Source organism: Manacus candei, unplaced genomic scaffold (genome assembly GCF_025592945.1).
Source record: "Manacus candei isolate 608988 ecotype Guabito, Panama unplaced genomic scaffold, ASM2559294v1 h1tg000014l, whole genome shotgun sequence".
NCBI classification, from domain to species: Eukaryota; Metazoa; Chordata; class Aves; order Passeriformes; family Pipridae; genus Manacus; species Manacus candei.
The window spans coordinates 30,394,083-30,411,751 of NW_026138062.1; the positions used below are offsets into that span (position 1 = coordinate 30,394,083).

Here is a 17,669-nt window from a genome sequence, read left to right on the forward strand (position 1 = left end):
ACTGGCATGTTGCTTAAATGGAGCAGTGGGGACAGGATTTTGCCCACGACACTCAAGGTGGTTAGTACATTATATTTTCAGCAATTAATTATTTACTCATATGATTTCAGAATCATATGAGAGCAAAATAGTAATCTTCAGATTAATATTCCTATCTTTAGTTCTCTGAATGTAAAATAGCCATTTTGAAATAGTTGCAGAGGAATCCTCTGTAATCCATGGAGAGCGAATCATGTCTAAGGTGCAAACCATCACAGCTTTTTTAGGTCAAGATGAAATTAATTTCCTGGGGACTTTTCTGTTTAGACATCTACCTTTTACGTTGCTAATCTGAACATGACAGTAAACCTAACTGCACTGGTGCAGCTTGCCAGACTTAACTACTCGGTGCAGTTTTGGTCCCAGGGAGGGAGAACGATATGGCAAAAGGCCTCAAGGGCAAGAGTTATGAGGAGATGCTGAGGTCACTTCGCTTGTTCAACTTGGATGAGAGAAAGCTGAGGGGTGACCTTATTGCTGAGTGGTGACTGTGGTGGTTTGAAAAACCTTTTCTCTGAGGTAGTAATGGTTTGCCCCACTGATAATACTGGACCAATCAATAGTCCACGTGCACCCTACAGAAATTACATACCCACAGAAACGGAAGAGAAGGTAGGGAAGATAGTTTTTAGTAGGTAGGTAGCCATGATCTGAGCCAGGAGGAAGCAGAGGGCCAGTGAGCCCCTCTGGGGGCCAAGGGCCAAGGGCCAAGGGCCCCCAGTCCCCAGCTGAGGCTTTGGGAGACCCGGTATAGTGTCAAAGCTGGACCGGGTCCTGTAATCAAGAACTGGAAGAGTTTCCTTACTGTCAGCGGCAGCAGAAGACACTGAAAGCGGCAGTGGAGCAGTCCTGAACAGAGACAACGGTGGCTGAAAGCCAAAAGATAGCCAGTAGCAGCGAGATAACATGAAGCCAGCTGAAAGATGCAGAGATGTCCCTGCAGGAGGGAGAGCTGGCAACAAAACAGAGGAAAACTCAACAGAGCTGGTTTGGGGTAAGACTGTATCACTTTCCCAAAACCCAGAGACTTCCTGGAGAGGGGTGGACTTCCAAACCCTTAGGGAGTCCCAAAATGCAGCAGCAGCTAGAGAGAGGGAGAAAGGAGCTGAAAACCCAAAGTCGTCCTGAGAGCTGAGCCAGGACGGGATGCGGAGGAGGTGGCCTTGCCCTCTGCTGCTGCTGCTGCTGCTTCTATCATGCTGGCAAGCTGAGACAGAGCAGAAGAGCTTTGGTAAGACTGAACTGAAAGCTACCTTCAATGTTCTAACCCAAGAGGAGTGAAGATCTACAAGGAAATCCCCCGAAGGCTTGGGCTCGGGGTTGGAATTTCCACAAAGTAAGAACAACATCCTGACTGCCATACTTAAAGCTGCTGCCTCAGGAAAACGAAGGACACTAACCAGTGCCACAAAAAACTGAAATGAAGGAACTGTGGCCTGAGGAGTGACAGAAATACTTTTTTCTTTTCTTCTTAGGCTTTTAGTGAAGGAAAGGAGGAATTTAATTCAGTGTAAATATATATATGTGTGTGTGTAAATAAACCTTTGTAAATATTTTCCCCTTCCTCCAATAACGAATGGTTGTGTTTTGTCTGAAAACTCTCCACATGAGATGAAAAAGATATCAAATCTATACCATCACTAAACCCTCTCACAAGGGAAACTGTGGGAGAGGGGCTTGAGCTTAAAAATTAGATTCTTGGGAGTTTCAAACCACCACAGTGACCACATCCATCACAGTATACAACTTCCTCAAGGAGGGCAGCAGAGAGCGAGCTGCTGATCTCCTCTCTGTGGTGACTAGAGATATGATGCGAGGAAATGGAATGAAGCAGCATCAGGGGAAGTGCAGACCGAACATTAGGAAAAGGTTCTTCATTGCATTGGGAGGGTGGTCAGTCACTGGATCAGAATCCCCAGGGAATTAGTCACAGCACCAAACCTGTCAGACTGCAAGAAGCATCTGGATGACGCTCTTAGTATAGAGTTTAGTTTTAGGTAGTCCTGCAAGGAGCAGGGAGTTGGACTTGATGATGTAGTTTCCATTCTTAACGGTTTAACCATTCAAAAAGACAACTAAGTGACTACAATTTGTTTTGTTTTGCATTCAGGGAAGTATGTTAGAAACATAATGCTTCTTCATTGGAAATGTGGAGTTATAGAGAAAATCACCAAAAATATGCTGATTGAAATTACATATTCTCTCATCATCCATCTTAATAAATAATGATATTTTTGCACAGCAAGGGATTTTGGTATATGTTCAATTACCTAAATCAACATGGCATCAGTATAATATGTGCTTAAAATACTTTAGGTCAGTAAGGCCATAGTACGTCAAAACTAGTTTGGAAATATTTACTTCCTTAACTGTGATTGTGGTTAGGATTTAACTTGTTTTGTAAAACTTTGGCTATTACAGACCTCTGCTCCACTTAAAATTGTTGAAAGGCAAAAACCAGATGCTCTGACTGGCAAGGGAGAAAAACAGATACTGAGGTAAATTTCCTTTATATTTCCTGTTTTCTGATTTATTATATGCTTTAAACATTGCAAATTTCTGTTCATGGTAAATATCACTAAGCATAACCCCACTGACAAAGTATTGCTCTTAACATAATTTTTGATACTGTTTTTCAATCAGTTTTATTTAATATTAAATATCTTGCAATGTTGAAAATACATATATTTAAATGGCCTTTTTAAATCTTACAATACTTCTGATGATTTTTCTTTTTAACCTGTGTTTGAAATGGATATTTTTTTTATATTACTGCAGAGTTGAGAGCAACAAGTATACCCCTTAGTACATTAAGAGTAAATCAATTAAATAAGTGCCTTGCTAGGTCCTTTTTAGCCGATGGATTATAAAGCTTTTTGTGGATGATAGTGTGATTTTAGATGTCAACATACAAAGGCTTTATTGTTTAACAGATTTCTCTTTAGTTGTATGGGTTAGAAATATAAATTTGAAGAGTCCACCTGCTCTGAGATATATAGAAATAAAATTAATTTCTGATTGTAATGCTTGTGGATAAACTTGAAATTGGAGGAGATTTACTTTTTACCTGAACTGGAAATGTTAAGAATATAAAGTATGAAGAATAGAGGGAATCGTATCAAAAGTTTGTTGAACCCAGTAACTTTCCTCCAGTGCCCAAAAGCAGATACCTACAAAAGTGTGTAAGCAAGCAGATATAATATTTGCTTTTGGAACTCTCCCAAATACTTTGTATTGAGAGACTTCTTAAGCTAGTATGGTTTCTATGTATTTAATATCTCACATTAAATACAGTTCCACAAACCCACTTACCCATATTATTAAAACGAGCATACATGGTATATATTGGCATCATCTGAAAATATAATGAGTAAATTATGAGCATGAAATTGTGTGGACATGTTTGCCTACCAGCTTTATCCTCACATTCTGTGTAAGCACAGAATCACAGGATTTTGTAAATTGGAACAGTGAACTTTCATGCTCCAGAAGAGGATATTAGTAGAATATGAATTAATGTAATGCATTGTGAATTCAATTCTGTAACTGAAGTTTCTTCATATAGAAAAAGCACTGTGGGATACTGAAGTGCCCCATATGCCAGAGTGTCGCTTCTGGCCCCAGTGATATTTAATGTGGTTCATATGGAGAAGATTAGAAAGCTAGAACCAGGAGAATTCACTGCCTGTGCATTGAAATTAAATATCATGAGCCAGATACTGAGATTTGCTTATGTCAGGATTTTTTTACAATCTATTTTAGTAGAGCATTACTACCCTGAAATTATACAACAATGTGTTTCTGTAATTTTCGTTGTATCAAACAAAAGAAAATGAAGTGTAAAATAAAATAAAGTGTCCTGTAACTGCTGGTCTCAGATGTGTATTATCACAAATATCCCTTTTCAATCCATTTTACCTAAGAGGTTTTCTTTTTTAACTATTCAAAGTACATTAAATCCATAAAGATAATTGTTCATCTTTTAAGTTGTTCTTAGTATAAAAGGACCTAATTTGCAAAGGATTGCCTTTTATAACCAGTGACTTAGAACTTTCAGGACAAACTTTGATCTTTGTTGGCAAAATGGATTTAAGAATGGGGATTTGACATAGTTTGTATTTTAAGGAAATACTAGAATGTAATATGCACTCCTTGATCATCACAAGGAAACCGTAGCCATTGTCATATTATGCCCTTATTGATTTACAGCCTGATTGTTGTTTGTTCAAGCTGACATTAATGAGAACTAATTTCATTAAAATAAAAGAAAACCTGCATGATTGAAATTAATCATATTCTTGAGAATAATTTGAAGATTTTCTGTCCAGAGTTCTTATTTCACCTCTGTTACCCTTTCACGAAATACCTGCATTGGATCTCAAAACGTACTAAGAAACTATGGTTAATGTTTGTTTTAGCTATAGGTACAGGTATGGAAAGCCCAACCTGTATATTAAAGCAACACTGAACAGATTTTTGAGTAGTAATTGTGAACACTAATTGTTGATGCATTCAGTTCAGTAGAGGTCCTTTTTATGGTTATTCAGAGGACAAGAAGATAGGCTAGCTGAGGATGTCCTGATGACTCATATCTCTGATGCAATGTGAGCAGCCAATTTATTGTCATTCTGAGCCCTCTCTTATACTGAGGCATATAATGGGGCTTATTAGCTCAGTTTCAACACTGCATTGCTGCAGCTACCTGGCTTTTTAGTCTGTAAGTCCAGCTGGTTTTGACTGAAAGAGGTTTTATGCCTAACAAATTCCACATAGATATTTTCTGTCTGCTTCATCAAGCTGTACAGTCATCTACAGATTAATCAACTGATTTTGAGTAATCAACTAATTTGAATTTAAACAATCGATTATTGAGCATTCATGGGGGCTTGGGTTCTGATGTTCCAGCTGTGAGTAGAACCATCTCCATATCTGTATGGGCACAGTTCTCCCTTCAAGACCAAGACCACTTGTCAGAGCTGGAACAAGGGATCTGTCAGGAAGACCAGTGATCCCTTGGGATGACTTTGTTGGCTCTTTGCCTGTAAATTTGAAATTTGCACAGATCACATCATCACAGCTTCTACCACATATCTGGCTATCATGATGAATATAAGGATTTGATGTTGTGATATATTTTCCCTGAAAATGCCTTTACTTGAGAAAGACATTGAAACTCTGTATTATTATTGTCATTGGAGTATGTAAAGTGCTGTCTGTCCTCTTGAGTAATGAACAGGAAGAGAAACAGAGGTATGTTGCACAGGAGCAGAGATGCATGCTGCTTGGTCATGAGTGTAATCCTTCCAGTTTGGGGAAGAACCATTCTTTCCCTGGAGAATTGCTTACATTTCCACTGACTTCTTAGATGATCAAGATGAAGCTCTAGTAGGTTTCATGTAGGTGGTGTATGTATTCATGATGAGTACCACTTCAGAAGTCTGCTGGAAGCATTTCCTATGGGCATTTCTTACAGTGATGGGCTTGAGAGCCTGGATTTCCAGAGTGGAATACCTGCACTGTAATTACATCTACATGAAGTGTTTTTCCATTTTCTGATGGGGATTCTTTAATTGACAAAAATACCTCCTTAGGCAGGTATCATCCTCTTAGTGCCTGTGTTTAGTATCCTATTCATGTTCTTCAAATGCCATCACTTACATAACAGGAATCATGAGATGAAGATTGAGTTTGTATGCAGAATAATTAGATGCTCTGCTAACCTGCATACCCAGAAATATACTTGTTTTTTTCTATCTCAGGTCTATTAATTCATGATAGTAATCAGATATGCAAATATAAAAAGCATGCACATTTCTAGCAGTTAAAGCTTACAGGGAATGTGACACTTGATGACTAACTTCACCCATTTTATTTCAGAGGGAGATACAGTGTTCCAGGAAACCCGAAGATGGTTAGTCCTCGAAAACGATCAATTAAAAAGACTGTAGGAATGAACAAACTTCCACAACTAAAGCACTGACATAATGTTCCTGCCAAGAATTTCCAGTCACTTTTAAAAGTGATTAAAAGTTTCTAAATTGAAAATGAAAGTATTAGTGCCTTATTGTAATGCCAGAACCAGATTGGCATGTCTTCTTGGCAGCCTTAATGTAAGTGTGCCTCTGTCTAATGGAATTTTTCTTCTAGTTGCCATCTTTCTGTTGGTGATCTCTGGTCCTTTCCATTCTGCTTCACATCAGTGATTCTGGGTGTGAGGATGTTAGAATACTTGGAGAATATTTAATGTCTTTATACACTATGTAGACCCTTGAGCTCTGCACATTAATCATGGAAAACAAACATGCCTCTAGCAATTTTGACCTCTCAACCAAGAAGAAGAAAAAGGCAAACTGATGTAACCTATTGTCTCAAACATAACCTTTTTAAAAGCTGGCTTGCCACAGATCCTGTGTTGACTCCCACTTTCCGTCTGCATGGTTCAGAAGCACAGCACCATTTCCAGCTACTTTAGGCAGTAGTAATGGGTAGAAATAACAGAAAAATTGAGCACTTTTTACTAAGGATTCTTCAGAGCCTATCTTATCAAGAGGTTGTTTCTTTTAAACACTATATCCACGTTATTTTTCCTGATATTGTTATGCTGCTCTTTGAAATTTGAGCTCTCAGATGAACCCTTGTATCCACAGTCTGTGTTCCATAAAAATCTCTTGTATTCTTCAGTGGCACTGATCCCTGTACTTTTAGGGTCCAAAATAGTGCCAGCCCTAAAATTCATCTCTTCAGTGAAAATAGAACTACTTTGTCTTTTCATTCTTAAGCATGCAATTATTGTTGCAGTTTTATTACCTACATTTTAGTCATTAAACTTCAGCAGAAATTTTTCAAGTGGCAACAGGAAAAAAGTTTTGGTAATGAAGCTTCAAGCCTCTGGATTACATCTTAAAAGCTCTTGGCAGAGCAAATGTGATTGCTTGACTACCCTTTATTATTTTAAGAGCATCCCTAGCTCTTTGCAGTATGAAAGCTTTTTGCCTCTTTAAGAGCAGTACTAATAGTTCTTTATTACTGGCAGCATTAAAGTGTTGCTGTAATTAAACTGATCCAGAAAGATCAAGGGTGTCATTCTGAAATGCAGAGGGAAAAGACCTGCAGCCTATTCAGTATGGAAACCCCATTTTTTTTCTCTTGCATAGTATGAAATTTATTACGAATATTTCTAATGTTACCATAATGCACCTGGTATTATTCTTTCATAAGCAGGGTGATCTGCCTGGCCAGTTTTTTTCCTCACAGCATAGCACAGCTGATTAGGTTAGCACTCTTCTGTTCCTGTTTTTTGCCTGGAAAATTTCTGAAGGTTGATTGTGCTGGCGTTTGTCTTTGTGGATAAGAAAAGGGGAAAAATCTCCATAATGGTCCTATTGGCATAAAAGACAAGGGACATCTGCAGTAGTAAAGAAGATTGAGTTCTTGGATTCATGCAGCAGACATTTACTACTGCTGAATCAAATGTTAGTTAATGCACTCAAGTCTGGACCCTATAGAACCTCAGAATAGGTGGAAACATTGCACAAATATGGCAGAACAGCATTTATTCACAGCAGGAGACTTGGATGCTTCCCTCATGCGTGGTCCACACTGAGGACTTAAAAAGAGACTTTTTTTGAAGCCTAAAAAGAGGCATTTATTGGTACAGTTTGGTACAGTAATGACCTAAGGAGAAGAGCAGACTATATCCTATTTAGTCCCTGTTTCAGCTTGCCAGGAGCAATCTCGGGATTTGAAACTCAGTAGTATGATAATTAAGCACTAAAACATTCTAATTCTAATCCAATGTCCAGCTGTAATGTTTGCTGTGCAAAGTGGTTATAGTTCTGTACTCTTACTTTGAATTACTTGGCATTTCATTTTCTTTCTGTCTTTCTGAAAATAAGGACAAACCTGATGATTAAGTTTGACAGCTCTCCTTTCTTTGCAACAGCAAATGAAGATTTTGGTTTCAGAAATGCTGTGTTGTCTCTTTGGACCTAAATAAAACTTTTAAGCCTCTTGCTGTCCCCAACCATGTAGGATTTTTTTGTTTGGTTTGGTGGTTTTGGGTGGATAACTGTTTTGAAATTCCTGGATTTATCTGTGTGGGATTTTCTTACTGCTATTGTATTGTCCTGTGAAATGTGGTTTGTTGCCATGTACACAATGAACAGTTACAAAGCTTTATACAATATCTTCTACACGAATATTTCAGCACATTTAGGATTAATTAATCCTTCAAAGCATAGTATGTATTATTATTTTAGGCATAGAAGACAGAATCACAGAGTTAGGTTCATTTAAAGTAGATATAAGAGTGTAGTGATGTCGGGTTTTCCCCTGATCTCACAACAGCGTGATTTTTTGTAAAGTTGCTGACCACTGCAAGGTAAATCCTGTCTCCTCTAAAGTCTCTGTGCATCATACATGCAACTGAAGGAATCTGAAAGCAAAAATGGGAAACTGAATTGCTGACAGCTGTGGTCAGTGATTGAATGGAGCTAAATATCAGAGGAAGACAGGATCAGAGGTGAAAGTTTGAGTCTGGCCAAACTTCTGTCTGCAGCATAGAATGTAATGGGATTCCAGATATACTGGTTGTAGTGTGTAAGTGCTGTTCATAAGTGTACTGGGAAATTTGGCACTTGAGAGGATGCTTCCTTTACATGGTTACTCATGTAAGTCCACTGATTTCAGATGAGTCATGATTTTGAGGTAACTAAGGCATTGTAAGTAATTACCCATATTGTTTCTGGAAAATATAAATTTAAAAGCTCAAAATTTTAAAAAAAAGCCCTGTTTTTTCCTTTTAAAGTCTCATGATTTAAGAGGGTATTGAATAATTATTTTTGTTTTTAATGAATCAGTATTGCAGCAGTGTATTTTTCTATGATAGAATAAAATTCAAATGTTTATTGGATGGGCCTTGACTGTGTGGCTGATTATTGTGTAATTATGCAGCATAACCACAGGTTCCAGAGAACTTGGGTGATGAGCTTCTTCATATTCAGGATATTATTAATAATAAGCAAGATATTTCACTGCTTAAATACTTTGTTTAATGGGTTCTCCATATAAAAACTGACTAGGTGGCAAATAAATAAATAAATAAATAAATAAGCGAACCTCTGTGTTATTATGCTTCTGCTATTGCTGCTAGACTGGTGTCAAACATAAACTGTTCTTTGAACTAGCTCTATCTGGAAGCAGATGTAAAGTTCATGGACTAAAATCATAACTAATTGCAATAGTTTTATCTCTTTACACATAGGAGTCACACTAGTGGCAGACAGCTCTAGAATGGATAATGAGGTGGCAGTACTTAATTTAACTTGGCAGATCAGTTTAACCCTCTCTTCCAAAAATACAAACATTTTATGTAGTTCCTTATAGGTTACAGCTTGGAATGCTTCACTAATCTTGGAATACTTCACTAATCTGTGCCATAAACTACCAGCTAAGAACAATGTAGAGCCCAAATGAGTATCCCACATCTACAGGAGCAGCATGCGGGTGGGACCAGGCTTTCCCTGTGTTTCTTTGAGCAACCCGATGCAACACCCCACAGACCTCCTTTCTAGGCTGGTAATGTTCCTGTGCTCTGGTTCCCTTGTAACTTCCTCACCTCTCCCTTTGTTGCCTGGGAGAAGACAAATTCTGCTTCAGGTACCCATCTGTAAATTGGGGAAAATAGTATGTTTCTGATGCTGAGAAGTAATATGAAGATAAATACACCAGCGCTGGAAGGAAGCCAACAGGTAAAACCACAATGAACCTAAGTAAGCCTGACCTAAATCAAATGAATAATATTGGTGCTATGTTGGTGCAGAAACTTAACAGCTGTGGCTTTACCAGTAAAGATTCATGTCGGGGTATTTCCCAATGAACACAACCCAGCAGTGACATCAGTTGCTGTGCAAGTCTTGTCAAAGGGAAAAATGTCAGCCCTGTAAAGAGAAGGATCCCATGTGAGGTCCAGGACATGCCTTACTCCCCCACCGTTGTACAACAGGCATTTACCCCTGCAGCTGTCTTGTCCCTCTACACAACTAGCAAGTGTCCTGTAGGGAATCTGCCAAGGGATGATGTGGTGTAACAGAGCAATGCAGGCTAGGGACCAGAGAAATCGTGCACAGCTGAAGAGTTATTTTGGGGGAAGTATGAAGCAACAAGGGTGTTCACTCTTGACTTGTCCTGTGCAGATTAGGAATAGGATACTGAGACATCTTTAAAAAAAGAGGAAAAGAAGGAAAATTAGTGTGGGAATCATCTGTCCCAACTTGCAGCCTAAAATTCCTACATCGACGTCTGAGATATTGACTCCATGAGCAGTCAATTGGAAAAAAACCAGACACCTTCAGAGTGCAGTTCCTGTCATTCTAACAAAGATGCTTAAAATGGATCAGATGACACATCAACCAGATTTGTCTCTGCTGACTAGAAAGGAATTATAAGATGACAAATTCAGAGTAACCTGTTTGAATCCTGTTCTTGAAAATGTCTTTATTTTTCTTGCTCTGGTTAGGGACAGTGACACCCAGGATCAGTAGAGGGTCTGGGCTAAGAAGCAGTGCTGAGCTGCAATTTGACTCTTTGAGTCAAATTTGAGTTTATCTTTTCCTCTTGCAGCAGCCCAGCACACAACAGAGGACCTGTTCTTCAAGCATCATATTTACAAGGCCCACAGATCTGTTCTCATGTTGCATCAGTATTTACAAGGACAAATTACCTCTTTTTTTCCCTTCCTTTTGAAGATATTTGGCAAGCTCCATACTCTTTTGAAATCAAACCAACAAGCTGCTGCATTATGCTAAAAAGCTCTCCCTAAAGCCTATGGATCTCCAATATGAAGGTGGGAAAATAGACCCCATAGATCAATTCACTACAGACCTTAGAAGATATCTGATGCAGTAGTGATAGGAATCAATAACCTGGAGAGCAATACTTTTTTGTGTGTTCCTGTCTCTTAAAAAGCTGAGCTAGGAATTTACTAATGACAAGTCAAATTGTTGGCTGGGCAAATGTCTTCTTGGAGGATTAAAATACTTTGCAATTCCTGCCAGGCCTGTAATAGCTGACAGCATAACTTCGTTAGTATAAAATATTTCTGAGGCAAGAATAATTTGTCCAAATACACTTAAAGTGTTTGGATGAAATAATCTGCCTTGCTTTAGGCTGCTGTCAGAAAGCACATCTCAGCCTTGGCTCAGAGGGGTGCAAGAGCCCTGTGTCCTTGGCTGGCTGGTGAGGAGAGGAAGTGGAAGACCAGATGTCTGTGCGTGTGTTTTCCACTCCAGACATCTGCAGCAAAGCACCAAGTCTGAAAACATACTGTGTTGTGCTTGTTACTGCCTTTGCTAATGTTTCTTAATTTGTATTAGTACCTCTCCAGTGACTGGTGGTTTTGGGTGTACCCACAGATGTACTAAGCTGGACAAGTAATGGGAATTCTTAACAATCTAAATCAACAAAAGGCTTGACAGAGGTAGAAAAAATATCTCTTTCCAACCTGATCAAAACTAGAAAAAAAAACACTTTATGTTAGAAAACCATTCTCAATTTCTTGGCTCTGCTTTGATGCCTGAGTCATCCTGGACTGGGCCTGACCCTGGTTCCCCTCACAGGGGCCCAATCTCCAACTCCACTTGCAGGCAGATGTCATGTCCCAGCCGTGGCTGTCCACATCTCCAGGGAGGATCTCGATGTCTGGGGCTGGGACTGCCCCTGGTGCCCCCCCATCCCGAACCACTCCCCCAGTTTGTGCCGCTCTTGGCTGGGACAGTAAGATGGTCCCTGCCAGCCCTGCCCTGCCTGCCTGGGGATGCCCTGCAGTTCCCAGCCCTCAGTATCAGGGGTCACTGGCTGTTGCCCATCCTGTCAAATTTGCACTCACTGATGGTGCTGACATAAATAACAATTCGCTGACTGCAGGAGTGATTTACTTTAAGCACTTTAGCACCTGCTGTTGCTCTTTATGGGATTATCATGCCCCAGATTGTTACTAGCAACCCAAGGTTTACAGCTTTAGCATGTGTGTACAAATTACCTTACAGGGTAATTTGCACTTACAGGTTCATGCACTTACTCTGTCCTCCCCACGACCCTACTTCATCTTAAGATCTCACATATTACTGGAAGCCACACATTTTAGACGTGTGATGATTGGAAAAAAAAATCAGCAGTTATACCAACATGCATGCTTTTAATGGTATATATCAGCATTTGACAGTATCTCGTAGTTCAGAATAGCAGACCATTCTCCATTGTTGGCTTATTTTTTCACCATGTGGATATCATTGGAGTTGATCTTTCCTGAAAAGGCTAAGAAGGATATAGAGGTGGAAGAGTTATGAACTTGTGCTAAAACCTCTGCAGAGGTTTGGCATTTCACACTGTGCCCCTGGGCTGGCATTCAGTGCGAGGAGCTATAGTGGTTTTCAGGGTGGATATTCCAAAAACCTTGGCAAAAATAGCTGTCTCACTCCTCTACTTAATTGCTTTAATTGCTGATTCTTCTATTCTCTGCAGTTTGCAGCACCTCCTTTCTCACCGTAGCATTTCACAGCACTGCAAACTTAGTCCTTCATCTCATTTTATTAAAGTTGGTCATGTGCAAGTCTGAACCATAGTAGAGTTCAATCATTATTTTCTAGTCTGGTAATTTCCCAACACCACCTGCTTCCCAGTGCCAGCGCCAGCTACAGTGGTGCCTGCTATGCCCTTTTTGAACTGTCTATCCTCTCTCCTCTCACTATCAAAACTTTCACTGGAAATTACTTGAATTGCATGGCTTAGTACGGCTTTGTGGACTACTTTTCTGGTCTCAGAGAACTATCATTTAGGAGAAGTACCCATGGCATTGCCAATCAGGAAAAATGGAAGATTCTTCTGTGCCCAAAGTTATAAAAGACAGAAAAAACCCCATGCTAACACTACAGAGGACAAACAGCACCCTGCTGCCTTCCCAACAATGCTGTGATGATGTACAACAAAAAACCGCACACAAACACCAAAAAAACTGCAACCCAAAACAACCCCCCTAAAATCTAAATAATAGGTTTATACAATGAAAGGCAGAACTGATACATACAAGTTTTGAGTTGTTTTGTGGAAAAGTTCAGCATGAATGTAAAAACATTGTAGTATCAAACTTCTTATAAACTTCAAATTTAAATAAGTATCGATACAAAGCAGGGGTAGAGGAGGAAGGTTAGTCTATAAAGGCCTTTGAATGGTTTACTTAAGAAATACCTTTGAGGGACTATTTTAAATCTAAAACTGTGCTCAGAAGCAAGGAAGATACTTCTGCTACAGAACAAAAGAGAATTGCTGAGGACATTCATTTACTTAATTTATTTACTTGTAAAGCTTAACAAGTTTAATGGACTGGTAGAATTCTCATATAAAGAAAAAAAGAGAGAGAAGATGTTTTAAAGTAAACCTGCATGCTTTTGGCATTCTTCTGAGATGGAGTGTAAGCATAGCTGAGTTACTTGCCCCACATATCTGTGCAAAGACTGTCTAACATCATCCATTAGATTTCTGGACCCTTAAAAAGTGGTTCTGGATAATACAGAATGGGGTGTTAAGGTTTACGTTAAGGCAGATTTTAAAAGGACTTTACAGAGTAGATTCAAAGAGGGCCCAAATTATATAGGGCTTGAAAGTTAGGTTCCAGAAGGGGAATCTGCTGATGACACTCTCTGTAGGTTGCATTGGAAAGGTTAAAAATCGTAGTATTAGATTTGCAGCACTCAGATGCTGAAGAGGGAGAAGCCTAAGCCAGCCAGCCAGTAGTCCAGTCATCAGTATGATGACCTGGAATGGCAGAGAGCTCCTGTCAACTCTGCTTTGTCTTATCCAACCCAAGTGGGAAGAGCTTCCGTTTCAGTTATTGGCCACTTCATGATAAAATGTAGCTTAACCAGAAAATTCTGCACTGTACTCCATTTCAGAACCCACAAATGTCTTTGGGACAGTTCAGCGTTTAGATGTTTTCATGTTAACAGAGTTTAGAAATAAATGCATCACTGATGTCATTGCACGTACATTGCAATATACATGTTTTCCACAGCCATCCAGAATTCTTTGGTGTTTGACAAACACAAAATGCCCTGCTGGAATGATTACATAAAACAGGTTGTTAGTTGCTTTTTTTTTTTTTAAATACTGCTTTATATTTTGAAATTTACTTGTACAAGAAGACTGACAGTAGTCATAATCAAGTGAAAGGAAAAGGTCTCTTTAATAAGGAATGCTGAAGAGACTTTGTGTAACCTTTTCACCCAATCAAATCAACAGGCAAATCAACATTTCTGATATGTACATCTCTGGGAGAGATGCTCTTACCATCTTCGCTATCTCAGTTGTTGCCCGAGAATCACTGTTTTAAATATAGCAGGTCAGTCTCCCTCTTCTACTTTTTCACAACTGATATTTAAGAGCCTGAAATTGTGATTTTGACAATTTTAACCCAGTGGTGGCATCAAAATCTTCTGTCTGTGAGCTGGTTAGTCAGGCTGGTGAATCTCAGGAAGGATAAGTTCAGGTTTCTTCAGCATGTGCAGAAATACCAGAAGATTTTCTCTCCAAGTATGACATTGTTATCAAATAAGCCTTTTCTATTTGTACATTTCTTGTCCTGTGTTTTTAAAAGAAGTCTGTGGTGAAAGCATTAAAGGTGCTAACATCTAAAGTTACTTTGAGGCATCTGGATAGTGGAAACACAAACCTGAGAAATGCAGGAAGTTTTCAAGAAAAACTGCTTGAATTTCCTGGTAGAAAAGGTAGGAAATGAAAGTCACTCTAGACAACGTGTGCCATGTCTAAGTTTGCAGCTTCTCTGGGATAAAGATACTATTTCCTATGGGGAAAAAATAGAAACCAAGTGTTGATGCTTATTGTTCTAAAATATGTATTTGATTTGCAATTAAAAAAATGGAAGCAAATCTGTGGGAAGTGTTTCGTACCAAAGATTTTTAATAACTTTTATGACTCATATTTATGGGACTTGGTTTTGTCTTTGAATTTTCAGGTAGAAGGCATCATTTCAGCTGCTGAAAACAGTGTTTTCATCATGGAAGAATCCAGGTATTGTTTTCTGGTATTGACAATTGCCATCACCATTACCTGTGTAATCTTGCTCAGATGGGAGTGCATGTACAGCATATCTGCCCACTTGGAGGAGATTTGCATTCCATGAGAAAACTTGAAGCTAATGTATGACAAACCACAAAAATCTGCAATACCTGTAATTTTCTACTCAGATGACAGTTGTGTAACTGAAAGGATTTTCTTGTGTTTGTAATAGGAGGGTTTTCTTTCTTTTTGCTGTATTGTACCTTTAACTATCAGTACCATCTTCAGGCTGGTGGGTGGAAATTGTAGGCAAGCTACACAGCTCTGTGGAAAACATCCCATTCATCTGAGCTGAGCTCTTGGGAAAACATTTTTGAAAGGAAAAGTGGTTGAGCTAAGAATAGATGATTACTTTTAAATTTGCTTTCTAAGGGCCATTAAGTAATCAAATTAGCCCCTTTGACTGGGAGGAAAGCTCAGTAAACCAATGCAGTGTTGAGTCAGTATGTGTACTAGTGAACACAGGGGAGGGAGCTTTGCGTGTTTGAGTGGAAAGTTCCCAGTGATGGCCATGATCCATTCTCTTCAGCATAAAGCACTTCATCAGGTGAATATTGAATAGCCCTTACTTTGGCCTGAGGTCATCCTGCAGGTCGTGACCCAGCCTAGATGTCCAGAATACAAATGTGAGCTGACGTGTTGCGCCGGCAAGGCACTTATCTTTAAGGCTTCATTTTACTTAGATGATTCTGAATATGGAATGATGTTATAATTAGGACACTTGGCTGGGCTGTAGGAGATGATGATGATACAGTGACTCAATTTCTCACTTGCCTGTGGGATGACAACTGTTTCCTGTGGGCGTTGTAAGCACTATAATTCTGACATGTTCTAGAGGTGTTTCCAGCTCAACATGACAGGCGTTACCGGTTAAATCCTGCAAATGAGTCCATGACTTCTAACTCAGAAGAAACAAGAAAATTGAATGAATGGTAGAAATTGTGCATGCTTATATTTTTATACACCAAAAAATGCAAATAGTTGGGTTTATTGGCTGGCCACCCAGCAAGATGTAATACCCAGGTTTCTACAGTGACTAGTTTCCTGCAGGCTGCTCAGGCCGTGGACTGCTTCTGCAGCACAGCAGAGCCCTGATCCTGATTCTGTGTGACAGCCACTTACACCAGTCTAGACTGAGTAAGTGTGAAAAATCATGGCAAGTTTATCATGTTTTTCATTCTCCCTTCCTGAAGGCTAAATGTTTTCTCTGTAGGCAGAAGGACCCTCCAATGGGTAAAGCAGAGCAGTCCACATTTACAGGCAAAAGTACAACCACCAGTAGAAATCAATACTCTCTTCTGCAGAATGCTATGGGCATTATTTTGAAGTAATATTTTGAATTATTTTGAATTAATCTGTCATGTTCTGCTGGAGAAACTGATGCAGGAAAGTGTCCTTTATTCTTTCTTTCCTTACTGGCACAAGAACCAGACAAAATCTGCTATTTTGTCCTAGCTGAGAACAGTACAGAACATCTATTATAACTGAATCATTGCCAAACACCCTTGGGTTACAGAGATGAGCCTGAATGAAACTGTCGACTGTGCTGGGCATATTTTTAGTTCCCTCTTCATCCCTGGCTCCCCTGCTCTGCCTTTGTCCACAGCTTTTCAAGGAAAAGAGTAGGATATTTGGTTCACATTTTGGATTTCATCCAGGTAGATGTAGCAATTAAAACCTCTTCTTATTGCCCAAACTGAGACAAACACACACAAAAAATAATACAGAGAACATTTGTATGTTAAAACTAATTGGGAGCAAATGGAAAGGGGTAATAATAATAATAATAATAATAATAATAATAATAACAATAATAACAATAATATGTAAAGTGACTTCACTCTGCAAGTGGTTCTTCATTTGAATAACTTTTAAAGTGAGAGTTTTTGTCTTATAACTTAGCTGTAGCTGATTTCAGTTTAAATTCTGCAGGCTTCTCAATCAAAGCAAGAGATCCACCCACAAGAAACAGCTTGCAGACTCAAACCTTTAGCTGGTAGAGTTGGGTGACTTATGTTGATCAGCCTGCCAGTATATACTCTCCCTACTCTCTTCTTAAAATAACAGTAGCTAGTTGAAAATTTGTTTTCATGGGGTTGAGGAGGTGAGAGGAATAATAAAATGAATTTATAAGTCTAGCTGTCCATCATGAAATATATCTCTTGATTCTTATGTGTATTAGCCAGTCACATATGATATATGGCTGCAGAGTTCACAGTAATGCCATTCAAGGGGATTTTGACATTTAAATGTCTAGTAGCACCACATTCATTGAGAGAGTGCAACCCAAAAAAAAAAAAAATTGAAAGTAAGTCCCAGAAATAAAAATTAAGGTAATGATGGTATGATAGCTTGCCATTTTGCTTGCAAGTTGTTTTGAAGATCAGTAGGTAAAGTTTTTTTCCTTTGACGGTGAAATATAGTTCTAAAAAGGAATTTATAATGGTAAGCTTCTGGCATAAAAATGGTTACAGCACCTATCTGCTAGGGATCAAATAGGC

The 17,669-nt window shown here is 39.0% G+C and overlaps 2 protein-coding genes across 4 annotated transcripts in view; both read left to right on the plus strand.

Moving 5' to 3' along the window:
• CCDC169 (coiled-coil domain containing 169) overlaps nucleotides 1-7,971 on the plus strand; it is a 30,878-nt gene extending 22,907 nt beyond the window's left edge. For 2 of the 3 annotated variants that reach the window (XM_051778904.1, XM_051778903.1), the window contains 2 exons: nucleotides 2,461-2,537; nucleotides 5,917-7,971. In XM_051778904.1, the coding sequence (XP_051634864.1) occupies nucleotides 2,461-2,537; nucleotides 5,917-6,019 (180 nt within the window). In that variant the 3' untranslated portion in view covers nucleotides 6,020-7,971. The other variant, XM_051778905.1, reaches the window with a different exon arrangement.
• The window catches only part of DCLK1 (doublecortin like kinase 1), a 283,428-nt gene continuing 271,865 nt past the window's right edge, over nucleotides 6,107-17,669 (plus strand). Inside the window, exons 1-2 of the mRNA XM_051778879.1 lie at nucleotides 6,107-6,149; nucleotides 15,065-15,120. The gene's annotated coding sequence lies outside the window, so the exon portion shown is untranslated. The remainder of the gene's footprint in view (nucleotides 6,150-15,064; nucleotides 15,121-17,669) is intronic.